This window comes from Sparus aurata, chromosome 8 (genome assembly GCF_900880675.1).
Source record: "Sparus aurata chromosome 8, fSpaAur1.1, whole genome shotgun sequence".
NCBI lineage: Eukaryota > Metazoa > Chordata > Actinopteri > Spariformes > Sparidae > Sparus > Sparus aurata.
Window position 1 is genome coordinate 33,354,106 of NC_044194.1, and position 14,437 is coordinate 33,368,542.

The 14,437-nt window shown below is 39.5% G+C and overlaps 1 protein-coding gene across 2 annotated transcripts in view; it reads left to right on the plus strand.

Annotated features, from left to right (window-relative positions):
- The window catches only part of LOC115586688 (carbohydrate sulfotransferase 1-like), a 38,161-nt gene extending 29,849 nt beyond the window's left edge, over window positions 1-8,312 (plus strand). For both annotated transcript variants that reach the window (XM_030425943.1, XM_030425944.1), the window contains exons 5-6: window positions 1,265-1,482; window positions 7,679-8,312. In XM_030425943.1, the coding sequence (XP_030281803.1) occupies window positions 1,265-1,482; window positions 7,679-8,015 (555 nt within the window). In that variant the 3' untranslated portion in view covers window positions 8,016-8,312. The remainder of the gene's footprint in view (window positions 1-1,264; window positions 1,483-7,678) is intronic.
- The last annotated feature ends 6,125 nt before the right edge of the window (window positions 8,313-14,437 follow it).

Below are 14,437 nucleotides of genomic sequence, written 5' to 3' on the forward strand. Positions count from 1 at the left end.
TTGTCTTAGTAGAGACCGGTGCGACAGAACCAAGGAGAGAAATAAGTACTGCGTTAACATCATTAGTGACCATAACAGGTTCTATCACTTACAAAAGGAGCCAGGACCCCAGACAATTCTTCACTGAGTGTTGCTATGATTGCCGGGATGATATGATGAGAAGTAAAAACATTAGTGTCACCAGTGCAAGGACTTGCTCATGATGCTTCAAATATGATAAGAAAGTGGGCAACACAGCAAAAGAGACCAAAGTGGCATCCAGGGCTGATACATCTGATCCATGGTAGAGGAACAAGTCCAGAGTGTTGCCACTGGAATAAGTGGGTTCATGAACAAGCTGTATGAAGCCAGAAATATCAAGCACCAGAAAAGCTTTACTTAGAGGGTCCCCAACAATAAGGATCTTATATGAATGAGCCACAAGATCTGCAATAAAGTCACCAAATTCTTTTGGGAGTAAGACCCAGGAGCTTATGGTAGATAATTTAGGAATTGGAACAAGGTATCTTTTAGTAGTAGTATCGTTTTGGCTGCTTATGAAGGTAGGAATGATGGAATGCCTTAGTGATTAGCTTTGTTATTTGTATTATGTAAGATTGTAAAAGGTGCCTGTGCCATGTCCCCACTGTTAGAGGTGGACATTAAAATTAGATAATTGTGATTTACACATTTAGAGGATGATTCAATGAGAGAGTGGCAAGGGAAGTTGGCAGTCTCAATGTGGTAAACTAAGCAATCTGTCTTACTCTGTCTTAAGCTATGTGTCTCCTACCAGAGACAGTTAATTGATGCCGAGAAAATCTTTCTAACAGCCTGAAAAATACTGGCTAGGCTATCTTTTGAGATTGCCGACTGCTTCAGATGTGTATTATTGATGCCAGCATGATGTCAGTGCCGAGGTTTCCTGTTTCTCCCTGCATGATGTCAGCACCCTAAGATTAGCTGCTGACTATGTCAGAAGCTCTGGCCCCAGAAAACTGGTTAGCAGTTGGGAGTGGTGACCTAAAAGTGTTAAAAGCCTAAAGTTTGCTAAGGTAAAGTGGGATTATGAAAGACTCAGAAATCAAAGAATAAACAGTTACGACAGATAGACAAGGAGAGAGAGACAGTAAACAACAGTTTTTGATTCACGTGAATCCTGCTGGTCACAACAAACAGCGTGCAGTGTCTAGAAGAACTAGTACTCATTCAGAGACATCTGTACCATTGTTGACATTGTTATCACATTTTATTCCTTGTGTTTCATCATCATCATCATCATCAGGTGGTCCAACTTGTTCGAGATCCACGTGGCATCCTGGCATCTCGTATTGAGACTTTTCGAGACACTTACCGGCTTTGGCGTCTTTGGAGAGCAACTGGACGGCGCCCCCACAACTTGGACCTAGGACAGATTAACACAGTGTGTGAGGACTTCCTTAGGTCTGTGTCTACAGGCTTGGCCAGACCTGCCTGGCTAAGAGGGCGGTACATTCTGCTCAGGTGAGAAGGACAGAGGCAGTATTTGTGGACAAACAGTCAGTGCAGCTGTTTGTCAGTAGGCAGGATGACTCCCAACAACAAAGTCTGGTTAAAGGTAGGGCTGATAAATAAGTGGTGCAGACTGTCACCATGTGGTGGTTTATAATGCACTGCACAGTACATTTTGTATTGTAACCTCTGAAGCACAGACACACTAAATTCCTTTTGTTTCTTGAATAAATATGATTAGATATTTGGATCATTACCAAAAAATATGGTGAGAAACATGGATGGTTTGTTTTTTAATGTGCCAAACTATTAATTTGCTAGTAACCAAATGACTTTAAGGCATTGGTAATGATAGCCTAATTTTTTTCCAGGCAAGGTACAGGTGTTTTTAAAAATCATGGTCGCCATCTCTCAGTTAGCATGGCACTCAGTAGGTGTTGAACTGACATGCACAAATTGTACAGCGCGCTTAGAACTAGCTTGACTGACTAGCTTCCACTTTCTGAGTTGAATAGACTGAATCACTGTGACATTGCGCTGACATTAACCGCCACTTCCTGGCAGACAGCTGGTGGTTGACTTGCATTGTGATGATATGTGACATCAGCAAATTATCTTTAGTCTGTTGTCATATTCAGCTGTAACTGTAACCTTAAATATATGTGATATATGGTCAATTCATTTGTTGCTAGCATCTTTGATATCTACCCAACAGAAACAAGTTACACTAGAAGCTGGTTTTGGGTAAGCTCAAGCTGTCATTTATTTCAGTATGTGGCAAGATGGGTTAATTAGGTGTCCCTAACCTATTGTTAGGAACATTTTTGCAATTAATGAGATATGAAAGCATTAAACATGCATTTTATATGGATTTGATGTACCCAGAAGTCATCATAAACAAACATTGTGAGTGGTTCTATAGTGTTTGAAATTGACTCTATGTTGTTCTTTTTTCAGTAATGTTGACAGCCAGTCTCTTAGCAACTTTAGCTCTCAAATTCCCTGAGCTCACATGGGAAACACCTACACAAAGACGTAATTTCCACAAATATGTCAACCAAATTAAGTAATATTGCAGTATAATTATAATTAATATTTCCAAAAAGATATGGTTTGACTTCACACCAATCTGCCCCAACACTAAAACCACCGGCTTTATATTCTGCAAACCTCTCTTGTACCACCAATACAGCTCTGACCCATCAAGTAATGGACACAAGACTTCTCGGGGTGTCCTGTGGTGTGTGGCACCGGGACGTGGCTGTGGGTCCCTTGGGTCGTGGGTTGGGGGATGGAGCCTCCATGGATTGGACTTGTTCCTGCATGTCCCACAGATACCTGATCACATTGGGATCTGGGGAATTTTGGGGCCAGGTCATATTGGGCTTAGGCCTGTCACGATAATCAATAAATCAATTAATCGTACAATAAATAAAAATGAGCTCAATAATTTTGCCAGCCTCGATACGTTCCATTTGCATGCTTGTTTGTTTTCCTCGTGTCTCTCACGTGAACCCTCTTGTCAGCCCCTGACATAACACATAGTGCAGTATGAGAGCCCCATGAGGGGTAGCAAGCCAGAGGTAACGCTAGTTGAGATTTGACGGATTAAAAACAAAGATGGAATTGGTTTCAAAGCTGAACGCGACAACTGCAGTGAAGGAGCATTTTGCAGCATTTTTTTGGATGCAAACCAAATGGCCGAGGTGAACCACTTAAAGGAGAACTTCGGTCGATTTAAACATGCAGCTTCATTGCTCAAGCTACCCTTGACTTGCGAGTACCGAAGACGCGAACAAATTTGGTCCAGCCATTACAGAGCTCCGTGAACGGAGATGTAGCATTGAACGCTAACAGCATGGGGTCAGAACTTCACGCTGTGTTTTAAGCATCTTAACATGCTCCACATCTCACACCAGAAGTTATGCAACATCAGCAGACACCTTAGCACACAGCACTGTAGCGTGTATGACTCAAAATGAATAAAAAAGTAGTTAAAATAGTGTGTTTGTGCAAGCAGCTACTTACCTGTTTGTTGACATCCGCGTCTTCCGGTAGCTAGACCAAACTAGCGTATCCATCGAGTGTGCACTTAACAGGCTTAACAGGCTATTGTAAGGCTCATGGCTCATGACAGGCTGTAACATGGACATGTACATTATGAACATAAACATGAAAATGCTGGAATACGTTTCCGTCTCCGCCAGTGAGGGAGTAAGTGCACGCTCGACGGATTGACTAGTTTGGTCTAGCTACCGGAACACACGGATGTCAACAAACAGGTAAGTAGCTGCTTGCACAAACACACTGTTTTAACTACTTTTTTATTCAGTTTGAGTCATACACGCTACAGTGCTGTGTGCTAAGGTGTCTGCTGATGTTGCATAACTTCTGGTGTGAGATGTGGAGCATGTTAAGATGCTTAAAACACAGCGTGAAGTTCTGAACCCATGCAGTTAGCGTTCAATGCTACATCTCCGTTCACAGAGCTCTGTAATGGCTGGACCAAATTTGTTCGCGTCTTCGGTACTCGCAAGTCAAGGGTAGCTTGAGCAATGAAGCTGCATGTTTAAATCGACCGAAGTTCTCCTTTAACCCGGACGAGCTGGTATGTTGCATTTGTTGTAAAACAGTAGCAACTTAAAGCGGCAATATAAAAAACATGCAACTGCACCTAAAGCAAAATCATCTGATGAAGTTTTCCCAAAAAAAAAAAAAAACTACAACTAAAGCTACAGAGGGGCCGTCTCCTTCTCCCTGACAGTCCACTATCACTGGAGCATTTAGTAGACAAACAAAATACAAACAGGACAGTGCAAAATGGTGCGCACTCACAGACAGTGTAGTTCGCTACATCGCTAATGAGATGCAGCCCTTAAATGCCATCGAAAAGCCGGTATTTCGACAAATGCTGCTAACATTTGACAGCCAGTACAAATTGCCTGGGAGAACAAGCATGTCACAAAAGACAATTCCACAACTGTACAGCATGAAAGATGACATACTGAAGGGTTAGGGTTATTGTTTTTGGTTGTGTGCAATTCAAGTGCAATTTTTGCTAACAGAGACTGAGAGTCCGTTTTGTTATTTATTGTTTCTGGTTGGTTTGTTTATTTATTTTGGATATTTAAAATGTCTTAAAAATGTCTCACATTCCAATTCCAATGTTAAATATTATTTAGAAATAAAAGTTTATTGATCTTTGAAAGTGTGTACTTGCATTATTATGCCATCATTATATTAGTTGAAAAATGGTCTCAAAACGACAATATTATCATTTATCGCAATAATTTCTGGAACAATTTATCGTCCAGCCAAATTTGTTATCATGACAACATTGCATTGTAACAAGCTGATCAATGTTGTTTACTTCGTCTGTATGTTGTGGCTGATCAGTGTAATAAGAATACCAGAAGCCTAACACAAAGGATGCTCATGTAGAACTTCAGTTCAGAATGAAAATGTGGATTTGGGAGTGGATTATAAAGTTTATTTATAAGATAGCTCTACCGTTTTTTTTGTTTTGTTTTTGCCAATTCGAAAAATGACGCAAACCTACTTTTCGAACTCCTCCCAGGCAATTTCACCGATTTGCACCAAACTTTGCGCACAGCATCTGTGGACCCTCCTGAGAAAAAGTTATTAAAAGAATTGATAGTCTAAAAAAAATACTCAAGTTATTAAATAACAACTTCAACAACAACAAACTAAAAATTTTAGCTGATGACCACGTGTAAGTGTTTTATATCTCCACATCGGTTTGGTGGATTGACACGAAACTTGGTATAATCATTGCCAATGCCCCCCTGAGGATATCTGACAAAGGATTTACCAATCCGCCCCTAGTCAGCGCTCTGGTGGCAGTCTGGCACTGTGCCCAAACCATAACATAACAAAACAAAAAATGACCAGCAAGTGGCACTATTTTCAATGCAAAAGCGTTTTTGGCACATAAAGCGCACATAATATGTCACACCTTTTAAACCTCATATTTACGTGTTCCCTAAATTGAGCTGAATTGTGTGATGTACCCCCACTTTCACGGTAACTATTCATTCACAAAATTGCGAACAATGAAAAACCTACTTTTTCGAACTCCTCCTAGGCGATTCAACCGATTCACACCAAACTTTGCAAGTAGCATGTGTGGACCCTCATGACAAAAACTTATTGCAAGAATTTTGACAGTCCATAAAATGGCCAAAAAATAAAACAACAATTTCCTGCACATTGTGGTGAAAACAGACAGTCTTGCATATCTTTACAAAATACTGTCCGATTATCACAGAAATGTTTATAATTGTGTTCCATTGCCCAATGAGGGTTTGTGCAAAATTCGGTGCAAATCGGCCAATAGGTGGCGCTCTGGTCGCAGTATAATTAGTGTCAATAGAAATTAATGGGAAAATCTTCTCCACCTTTTAAAGAGTCACAAGACCTTGAACTAATTGGCATGTATTCAGCTTTTTAAAATCTTTTATGGTTTTGAAATCAACACAGTTATAGTTTTTAAGGATTTTTAGCTCGTCTTCTAATTTTATAATGGGTGTGTTTTGCGTGAGCTACAGTGCGTGACATCATCGCTAGAATGGAGAGCAGCTGGAAAAACTGGAGAAAAAAATTCTCCTCAGTTTGATTTGGATCCCACATCTTTGACTTCACATAGACAATATATACATAAAAATGTAGCAAATCTTGCTGGCTTTCAGCTGATTTCAAATGTAGGAGCTTGTCGCTCTAGAAGCCCTACAGCGACAAGCACTCAAGCAACTCCCCCATAAGCCGCAATGTTAATTTTGAGCCTACATTTCTGAAAGACAGCAGACTGTACCTCTTTTGTATCTCGCTCTGGTGCCCCCAATTTTCTCTCTATAGAAATAAAAAAGACATCACAGAGTTCAGCAATGTCTCCTGTCACTCAGTATATTTTCATCTTTGGTTCTGCTACAGCTCCAGCATATATGCAGCCAGTGAAACTGTTCGCCTTTTCAAGCTCTTTCAGCCTTCTCAGCTTTTTCAATTATTCATCTTTCTGCCTTTTCAGATTCTTCATACATTCAGCTTTATGTTCGGCTGGAGAAACTTTTCATCTATCAAAGTGTTGAACTTTGTTAGCCCCTTTGGCCTATTACTTTTCAGCCTTTCTGCCTTTTCAGCTTTTGAAAAATTCAGCTTTTTCTGCAAATTCTTGGCCATTCAGCCTTGCTAATGGATACAAACCTCTGTCTAACAATTGGTAGAGTCACGCAATGTACTCCTCTCACTATTTGTTCTTCATGTAGATTGCAGGGAGTTCTTCATCTTTCAGAATACATTGTTTAATACCGGCAGGAGCAGCCCACTAATTAGAAAGGAAAAACTTGCTCAAGAGAGAGTTGCATGGACAAGCCCCGACAGCAGCATGCCCCTACGCGCAAGGACTGCGAGGGCCTGTTCATCACTGCTTGTACCTTTTAATTCAAAATGGAGCTTAAAATAACCTTGGTTCACATTTTCGTGTTAAGCAAAAGTGAAAACAGAGTGACTTCGTTATACTGTAGACCAGTTGCAATTTTCATAAGTCACGCTAAGGTGGGAAGCTGAATGTTGTACTGCTGTGTTCCAGGTGGCATGTTGTATAAATACTGTTAGATTCCCTCTGACAAATTATCATGTCACTGCATACTGACTGATCAGGAACCGAAAAGACAATGGAAAGTGAAAATCTGGAAAAACAGCGAAAACATTTCAAGGTAAAACAACGTGTTGAAGTCCCTTAGCTTCCATCATGCAATTGAGCTAAGATTAGCATTCAACCACTTCGTAGCTAACATTACTGTTTAATAGTGTTACATAATACAATATTAAAGGCATAAATTAATAAAAAAAAAACAAACAACACACTGTGGCAAAAAGTAATGTCAGCTAGAACAATATTAAATGCGTACATCATCTAATGGTTTAATACAATATGCTATGTTTACATGACTTGCAACCTGCAACACAGCAGTACACCATTTGAGCTTCCCAACCTGAATGTGACTGAGTCTGAGAAAAATAGCAGCTGTGTGAATATGGTCTATGATTCAAAAGCTGTTCGAGTCCAGTGTCCAGGCAACAGGCAACATTGTTTTTTTTTGTTACCCACCCTCAACATGTAGTTTAATTTAGTCTTTTTTGGCCTTTTTTACTGAATGAATCTCATCCTTCCTTCCCTGTCATTGGTCAGGTATGAAGACTTGGCCAGGTTTCCTCTCCAGAAGACCAGGGAGCTCTATAGATTCCTTGGTCTGGTTCTGGACCACAGTGTGGAGGACTGGATCATCAACAATACCCGAGGCAGCAGTGATCTGTCATCTCGGCAGAAATTCACCACAGTTCGGGACTCTGCTGCTAATGCGGAGAACTGGAGGGTGAAACTATCCTTTGACATGGTGGTTTATACTCAGACTGTCTGTCAGCCGCTTCTGGAGCTTCTTGGATACAAGACAGTCTACCACCCTAGAGAACTGAGAAACCTCTCACACTCTCTGGTGGAGGACAGGACGTTCCTCCCATTTTTTTAAACAACTGATGACAAGACAGTGCTGATTATATCGTCAAAGACATTTGACCGACCGATCTGGATATGGTCATTAGGTCTGTTGTGGATAAAGAGCTGTGTCCAAACTCAAAGTTCTATAAAACAATCTGACATCATCTCCACTGGCATCAGTGTTGCTATCTATCTATCTATCTATCTATCTATCTATCTATCTATCTATCTATCTATCTATCTATCTCAGTCAGTTTTTCTCTTAAGTACCATTCCACATATTTAAGCCACATCATGGTAATAAATGCAGTGCATCTTGGTCATTTAAGAGGCTATTGTGTTTAAATCTAACTTAACACTTTATTTTGAATTTAAAGTGTATAGGTTTTGATGAAGGTTCTCAGTCATCCAGGTCATGGTTAATGTAGATGCTGTATCGTAGACAACCAGAAGTTTTTCAATTTGTTTCACCTCTCATCCAAAAGGCTTCTTCAGTTCTTACTAACTAGAGGGGAGTTTGCAGGCTTTTAAACGCCGTATTGGTGTGTCCTTACAGAATGACACCTTCTGTAAGGACACTCCCATACAGTTTGCCTACCATCCGTTAATAACGCGTTAACGCAACATCCTCGTAATGCCGTTAATTTTTTAATACGTGATTAACGCTCGGTATTTTTAAAAAAAGAAATGCACATTGTATGATTTACGGCCGTCGGTGGCACCTGTAGTCTTGATCCAGAGGATGGCAGAAGAATAAGAAAGGGAATCAGAAGAAGAAGGAGCAGGGTTTGCGTTCGGGAAAAACATGGTGGACTGAAAAGCGAAAGTGAAAGAAAATGGAGAAAGGACTTATGAACGGCAAATTCACTTTCAAAACACTGCCAGATGGTTTGGTCGATAGTACAAAAGTTATCTGCACGTACTGTCGACATGAAATGAGTTACCATTGAAGTACGTCGAGTCTCAAATATAATTTGCAAGCCAAACACATGGCAGATGCAGAGAGCCCACCCCCCCTCGCCAAAAGCAGACATTACCATCTTTTGATCCCATTTAGGGTAAGGGGATATTTTTTGAACCTTTTATTTTCCTGCATGATTTGAAGTGTTGAATAAACATTTTCATAAAGCAAGCATGTTTGCCCTTTCTTATGTTGTTAAAAGTATTAAGAACATGAAAAAAATACATTAAGGTACATTTAGAAGAGAAAAAAAATGTGCCCAAAAAACTGCGATTAATTTGCGATTCATCGCAAGTTTACTATGGACAAAATGCGATTAATCGCGATTAAAAAATTAATCATTTAACAGCCCTGGTAATACTTTTTATTTTTAAGTTTTATTTTTTGGTTTTAATATGACAAGTTAGTACATAATGGAATTTGAGGGGACTGCAGACTCAATCAACTGATGACAGTAGCATTTGGCCCATTTTCCCACAGACCAGTTACGTCTGCCACGTCAGCGAAGCTAATAGGTTTCACTTTAGTCTATGTGTTAACTTTCAGCAGGTCCAATGAGCTGCGTATCAGCTCCGTCCAGCTCCAGCAGTCCGGAGCCCTCAGGAACAGATAAGCAGGACTTCTATATCTGGCGGATGCCGGAGCACCACACAGCAATTCAGCTGAATTTAGCAGTGAGCAGACAGGAAGTCAAGCGCCAAAATAACAACATCTGGTTACTTTTCAAAATAAAACACTCTGTGTTGACACCAGCACACAAATCTCAACAAAGAGACAGTGACGTGAAAAAAAATCTGTCCTATTAAACAATATAATTGTTTAATAGTTTAGATTAAACTGGTTTGGGTGTTCCTGAACTCAGATCAGCCTCAACCACAGGATAGGATTCAACCCTCAGTTGAGAATACCAAACAACTACTGTATACGTGTATTCATTTATATTTTAAATAATGGCTTTTATTTTTTCAGTAACAGCATGTTTTTGCTGATGCACTGTAACTGAAGGGGGTTCAATAATATAATTTAGTCAAGATTAAAAACTACTGAAACAAACATGTGGACAATGGAACTGTCAACAGTATCTAGCATCCCTGTATCAGTATATTTCATGTCTTTGTCCCCATTGTTAAACATCCTTTAAATCAAGACTTATTTTTGTTTCATCCAAAACACAAATCCAAATCTTGTGAATTAGTCAGTTTTGTAACTAGTAAAATGTCTTCTAATTAGACACAGGATCATTTTCTTTTTATGACTACATATACATGTTTGACTTAGGCCAATAAACCAGCTTAGTTAAAGTGTTATAACAAAAGTTTCTTGATTAAAAAGATATGTTCAATGTGTTTAATAACACAGATGTTTTATGATATAACAATATGAGTGAGCTGTTTTAAAAGAGAAGCTACTTAGGAAAGTGAATAATATGCTAAGTAATAGGAGCAAGTCATTAGTCAACATGGAAATATACACCAAACAGCCCGAATATTACCACTGCTGATAGGTGTAAGATTAAAATTATAGCTCAAAATATTAGTATTAATATGGTGCTAGTAATTTACAGACCACTGTTAATTTTTGGATCAGTGATATGACCTCATAGTCAGCACCATATCACAGTGGAAGCTTTTGCTGATCAGCCAAAAGTGGGTCTGTTGAAGCACATTTTAATATAGAGGAATTAATTAATTGTATTTTAACTAAAGAGTTAGCAAAATCGGAATGTGTTCACTGGCTGAACTGTGAAATCTACCGAAACCCCAATTATAGTTAAACATTTATTCACTAATCTGATAACAAACACGAGACAACAGCAAAACACAAACTGAAGTAAGGTGACAAAACACTGAACAAAGAGCAGAGAGGTTTGGGGATTGGACCAGGTAGATGTAAATAGAGCTGCATTAGCAACACATTGAGACTAACCTGGAAATACCAGGAAATCTTAAGTTTGAGCTTGGTGTTTTCCTATCATATTATTGGACGACACTTATGGGACCTGTAGACTGTCGTCTGTCTCTCTCTCTCAGAGGCCAAAAGGATACAAAATGATAACACCCATCTTAGCCTCAGTCTGTTCATCCTACTGCCATCTGTTAAAGATACAGCAGTGTCTTCTGCATTCACACCAGAATACATAGCAGCTTTTCTCCTAAGACTCCTGAACTCATCCTTTGCTCAAACAGTAAGTGTTGGATATCTCCACATCAGTCTGTCTGAATGACATGAAACCCAGGCGACTACTTCCCCATGAGCCACTGAGGCTATGTAAAAAAATGATAAACTTACTTTTTCGAACTCCTCCTAGGCCATTTGATCGATTTGCAACAAACTTTGCAAGCAGCATCTGTGGACAAATCGTATCATAAGCTCACCTACGTCACACCTGGTGGCGTGGTCCATTTTTAATCTTCGCCATAAAACCATCAACTCATTATAACTTCCACATACAATTTGCCACCTAATCCAAATTGCTCAAACATGTAGAGTCTTGCCCTGATACATCTATGCGGCACACCCCAATGGCAGCATGCCCCGATGCGCATGGACTGCGAGGGCCCGTTTATTGCTGTTTGCAGCTTTAATTTCATTAATTTTTTCTGAGTTGATTGTAGTAAATAGCTTAAGAGGTGACAAGAAATCTCTCTGCTTTCATTAATTAGTCTTTTAGCAGGAAACAAAACAAAATGGCGCTGGAGATCCCTGCATTAACCAACAAAAAGAAAGGCAGGTGTAGTTTCTGGGCTTTCTTCATCAAAGGTGTCGGTGTATAGTATGTTGATAAAATGATTCTGCGGAAGCCAGGCTGGTGGAATGTTAGAGCAATCTTTATTGAAAACAGATCTCAATGCCAGCGTCCGTCAAGGCACAGCTGCTACCTGGGTTTCTCAAATTTATGACAAAGTTCTGCTCAATGCTTTGCCCTTTGCTCTAACAGAAATCCTATCCTTCGATCTTGGAAATCTAGAAAAGTACCACCCCCTTCTCCGCTTGTGCGGGCCTTTTTAAAGTCTAATTCCTCGCATCGTCCCACTTATTCCAATTGGTCACTTTGGTGGATTGAGGGTCCATCTATCCAATAGTAGAAATAGAAGTTAGTCTGCCTCCTCCTGTACATTATCTAACTTCCGCTGAGGTCACTTCTTGGAACTCATAGCCTGAAATGGACCGAATTGTCTCTTCATGCTTATATGGCGATGTATACCTTAAGTCAACTCTAAACAACTAGTATGGGAGATAGATTCAGTTTTATTGCTCCATATGGACCTGTCCTCCAGCTAACCTTTACACACACACATAGAGAGCTGTTTAATTGCTCCGGGGCCCCTAGATATGTAAACATCACATCCGCCATCTCTCTTACCTCACAGTAAGGGAAAACAACTATCACTATTAAAGATTAGCTCAGAATGTGTAAGTGTGCAGACACCACACAGGACAAAAAGGCAAAAAACACAGGAAACACAAACTTTTTTAAAAAATTTTTTATGAACTTTATTTAAATATGCAATTTACAAATTGTCAAACATTAATACAGAACACAGTACATAAGAGCTGCTTCACAGATACGAAAGTACGCAAAAGTATACAAAAAATCAATAAATAGAATACTACATGTACATTCCTGAGATCTCATAAGGTAGTATAATAATAAGAAACAAAATAAGCCGATACTAGTAACTAATACAATATCATTCTGTCATCCCATAAATGTATGTAACAATCTTTGCAGTCTTAAATTTCATTAATTGCTAGAGGGTATATCAAATATCTTTTCATAGTTATCTTAAAATTGTATATTCTTTTTATTTTTAACCAGGGCTAGGGATTTATAGAGTAAGTTAAATTCAATAAAAAAATGAGGAAAGGTTGGCTTGGAGGCTGAAAACTTTTGCTTGTGAATAAAATATTTCCCTAACAAAATGAAAAAGTTAACCAAATATTGTAGACACTTGTTCTTCTTATTTTCATAATAACATATAACGTCTTTTAGGGAAAAACAATACAACATGTTAACATGGGTGAAAACATGAGAACTCAATTCTGACCAAAATTGCATTGTGACATTGCATTCAAAAACAATTGGATTAAAGTTTCATCAGCATGCCCACAAAAAACACACAAGCTGTCCACATCCATGAATTTTCGAAATGAAGGAGTTAACAGGATATATTTTGTGAAGAATTTTGAAATGAGTTTCTTTTACTTTGTTATGAATACAGTATTTGTAAGGTAAAAGCCATGCTTTTTCCCAGTTTATGTCCTCTAAATGAGAGCGCCAATAAAATTTTCCTCTTGGAGAAAACCTCTTTTTATCTTGAAAAATCCTCCTTATTGTCATGATGGCATCATGGCAGCCCTTCTTTTTCCTCTGGTGTCATTGTCTGTTTTCCCCTGTGTGTGATGTCTGTCCCCTGCTCTGTGTCTGTCTCTCTGAGTTGGTGGGTGTGGCTATCTCCATGCAGGTTGCAGTCAGGTGGGAATCATCAGCACTGATCACCTCCCCTCTCCCCAGTATATGAAGACCGGCTTGAGATTCACTCATCGCCAGATCGTTCAGTCAGCTAGAGCGGTATTTTTGTTGAGATCCTGGCTCCTTTAAGTCTGTTGGTTTTTTCTAGTGACCTTAGCTTGTGAAGCTAACCCTCTCCTGTGTTCTTTTGTCACAGTTAGCCTTTTGCGCTCTACCCTCTCCACCTGCCTGCCTGCTTGCTCATCACCTGCCTGCCCTGTCCTGAAGGATTTGTTTCTTCACACCGAGGACGCCATCACCACGTAGAAGGACGCCAATCTATTTCACTGGGCACGCTCTGGAGAGCTCACCACCACTCACCAACCGCCACTGGGACCTCGGACACACCACCCCTCCTCGACCCTCATGAACTAAGCCCTGGTGACTCTGTTGCACATTAAATCACTTTCACCTTGACTCTTTGTTGTCGTGTCTTGCTCTTGGGTCCAGTTTCCACCGTGCATCGTTCATAACACTTATATGTTTATTGTTACATTTTTTGTCTTATATATTAATACCATTCAAAAGCAAAACAGATGTGCCCTCGGTCCAATTCTTTCACAGAAGGATAAGTGAATTCTCATTAAATTAATTAAGCCAGAGGGGATGGCTTTTATCACTGACTTGTATTCCTTGAAAGGTATAGGAAAATTATGTCGAGACATAAAACTCTTATAGGAGAGGACAAAACCGTGTTCATCCAAAACAGACAGGATATTTATAATACTTTTTTAAAACCATTTGGAATAAAAAAGATTTATTCCTTATAGTTATACACTCGTTATTCCATATAAGAGTTTTGTGAGGAGAAAAATTGTGCACAAAGCATAATTTCCAGGAGAGAAGTGATTGCTGATGAAATTTGGACAGTGTGACCGGAAGCTTGTTGGGTGAGTAGTTGCAGGATAAAATGAAAGCAAGCCCACCAATCTTGTCAAAAATATGATTGGGGATGAAGAACCATAATGAATTTTTATGT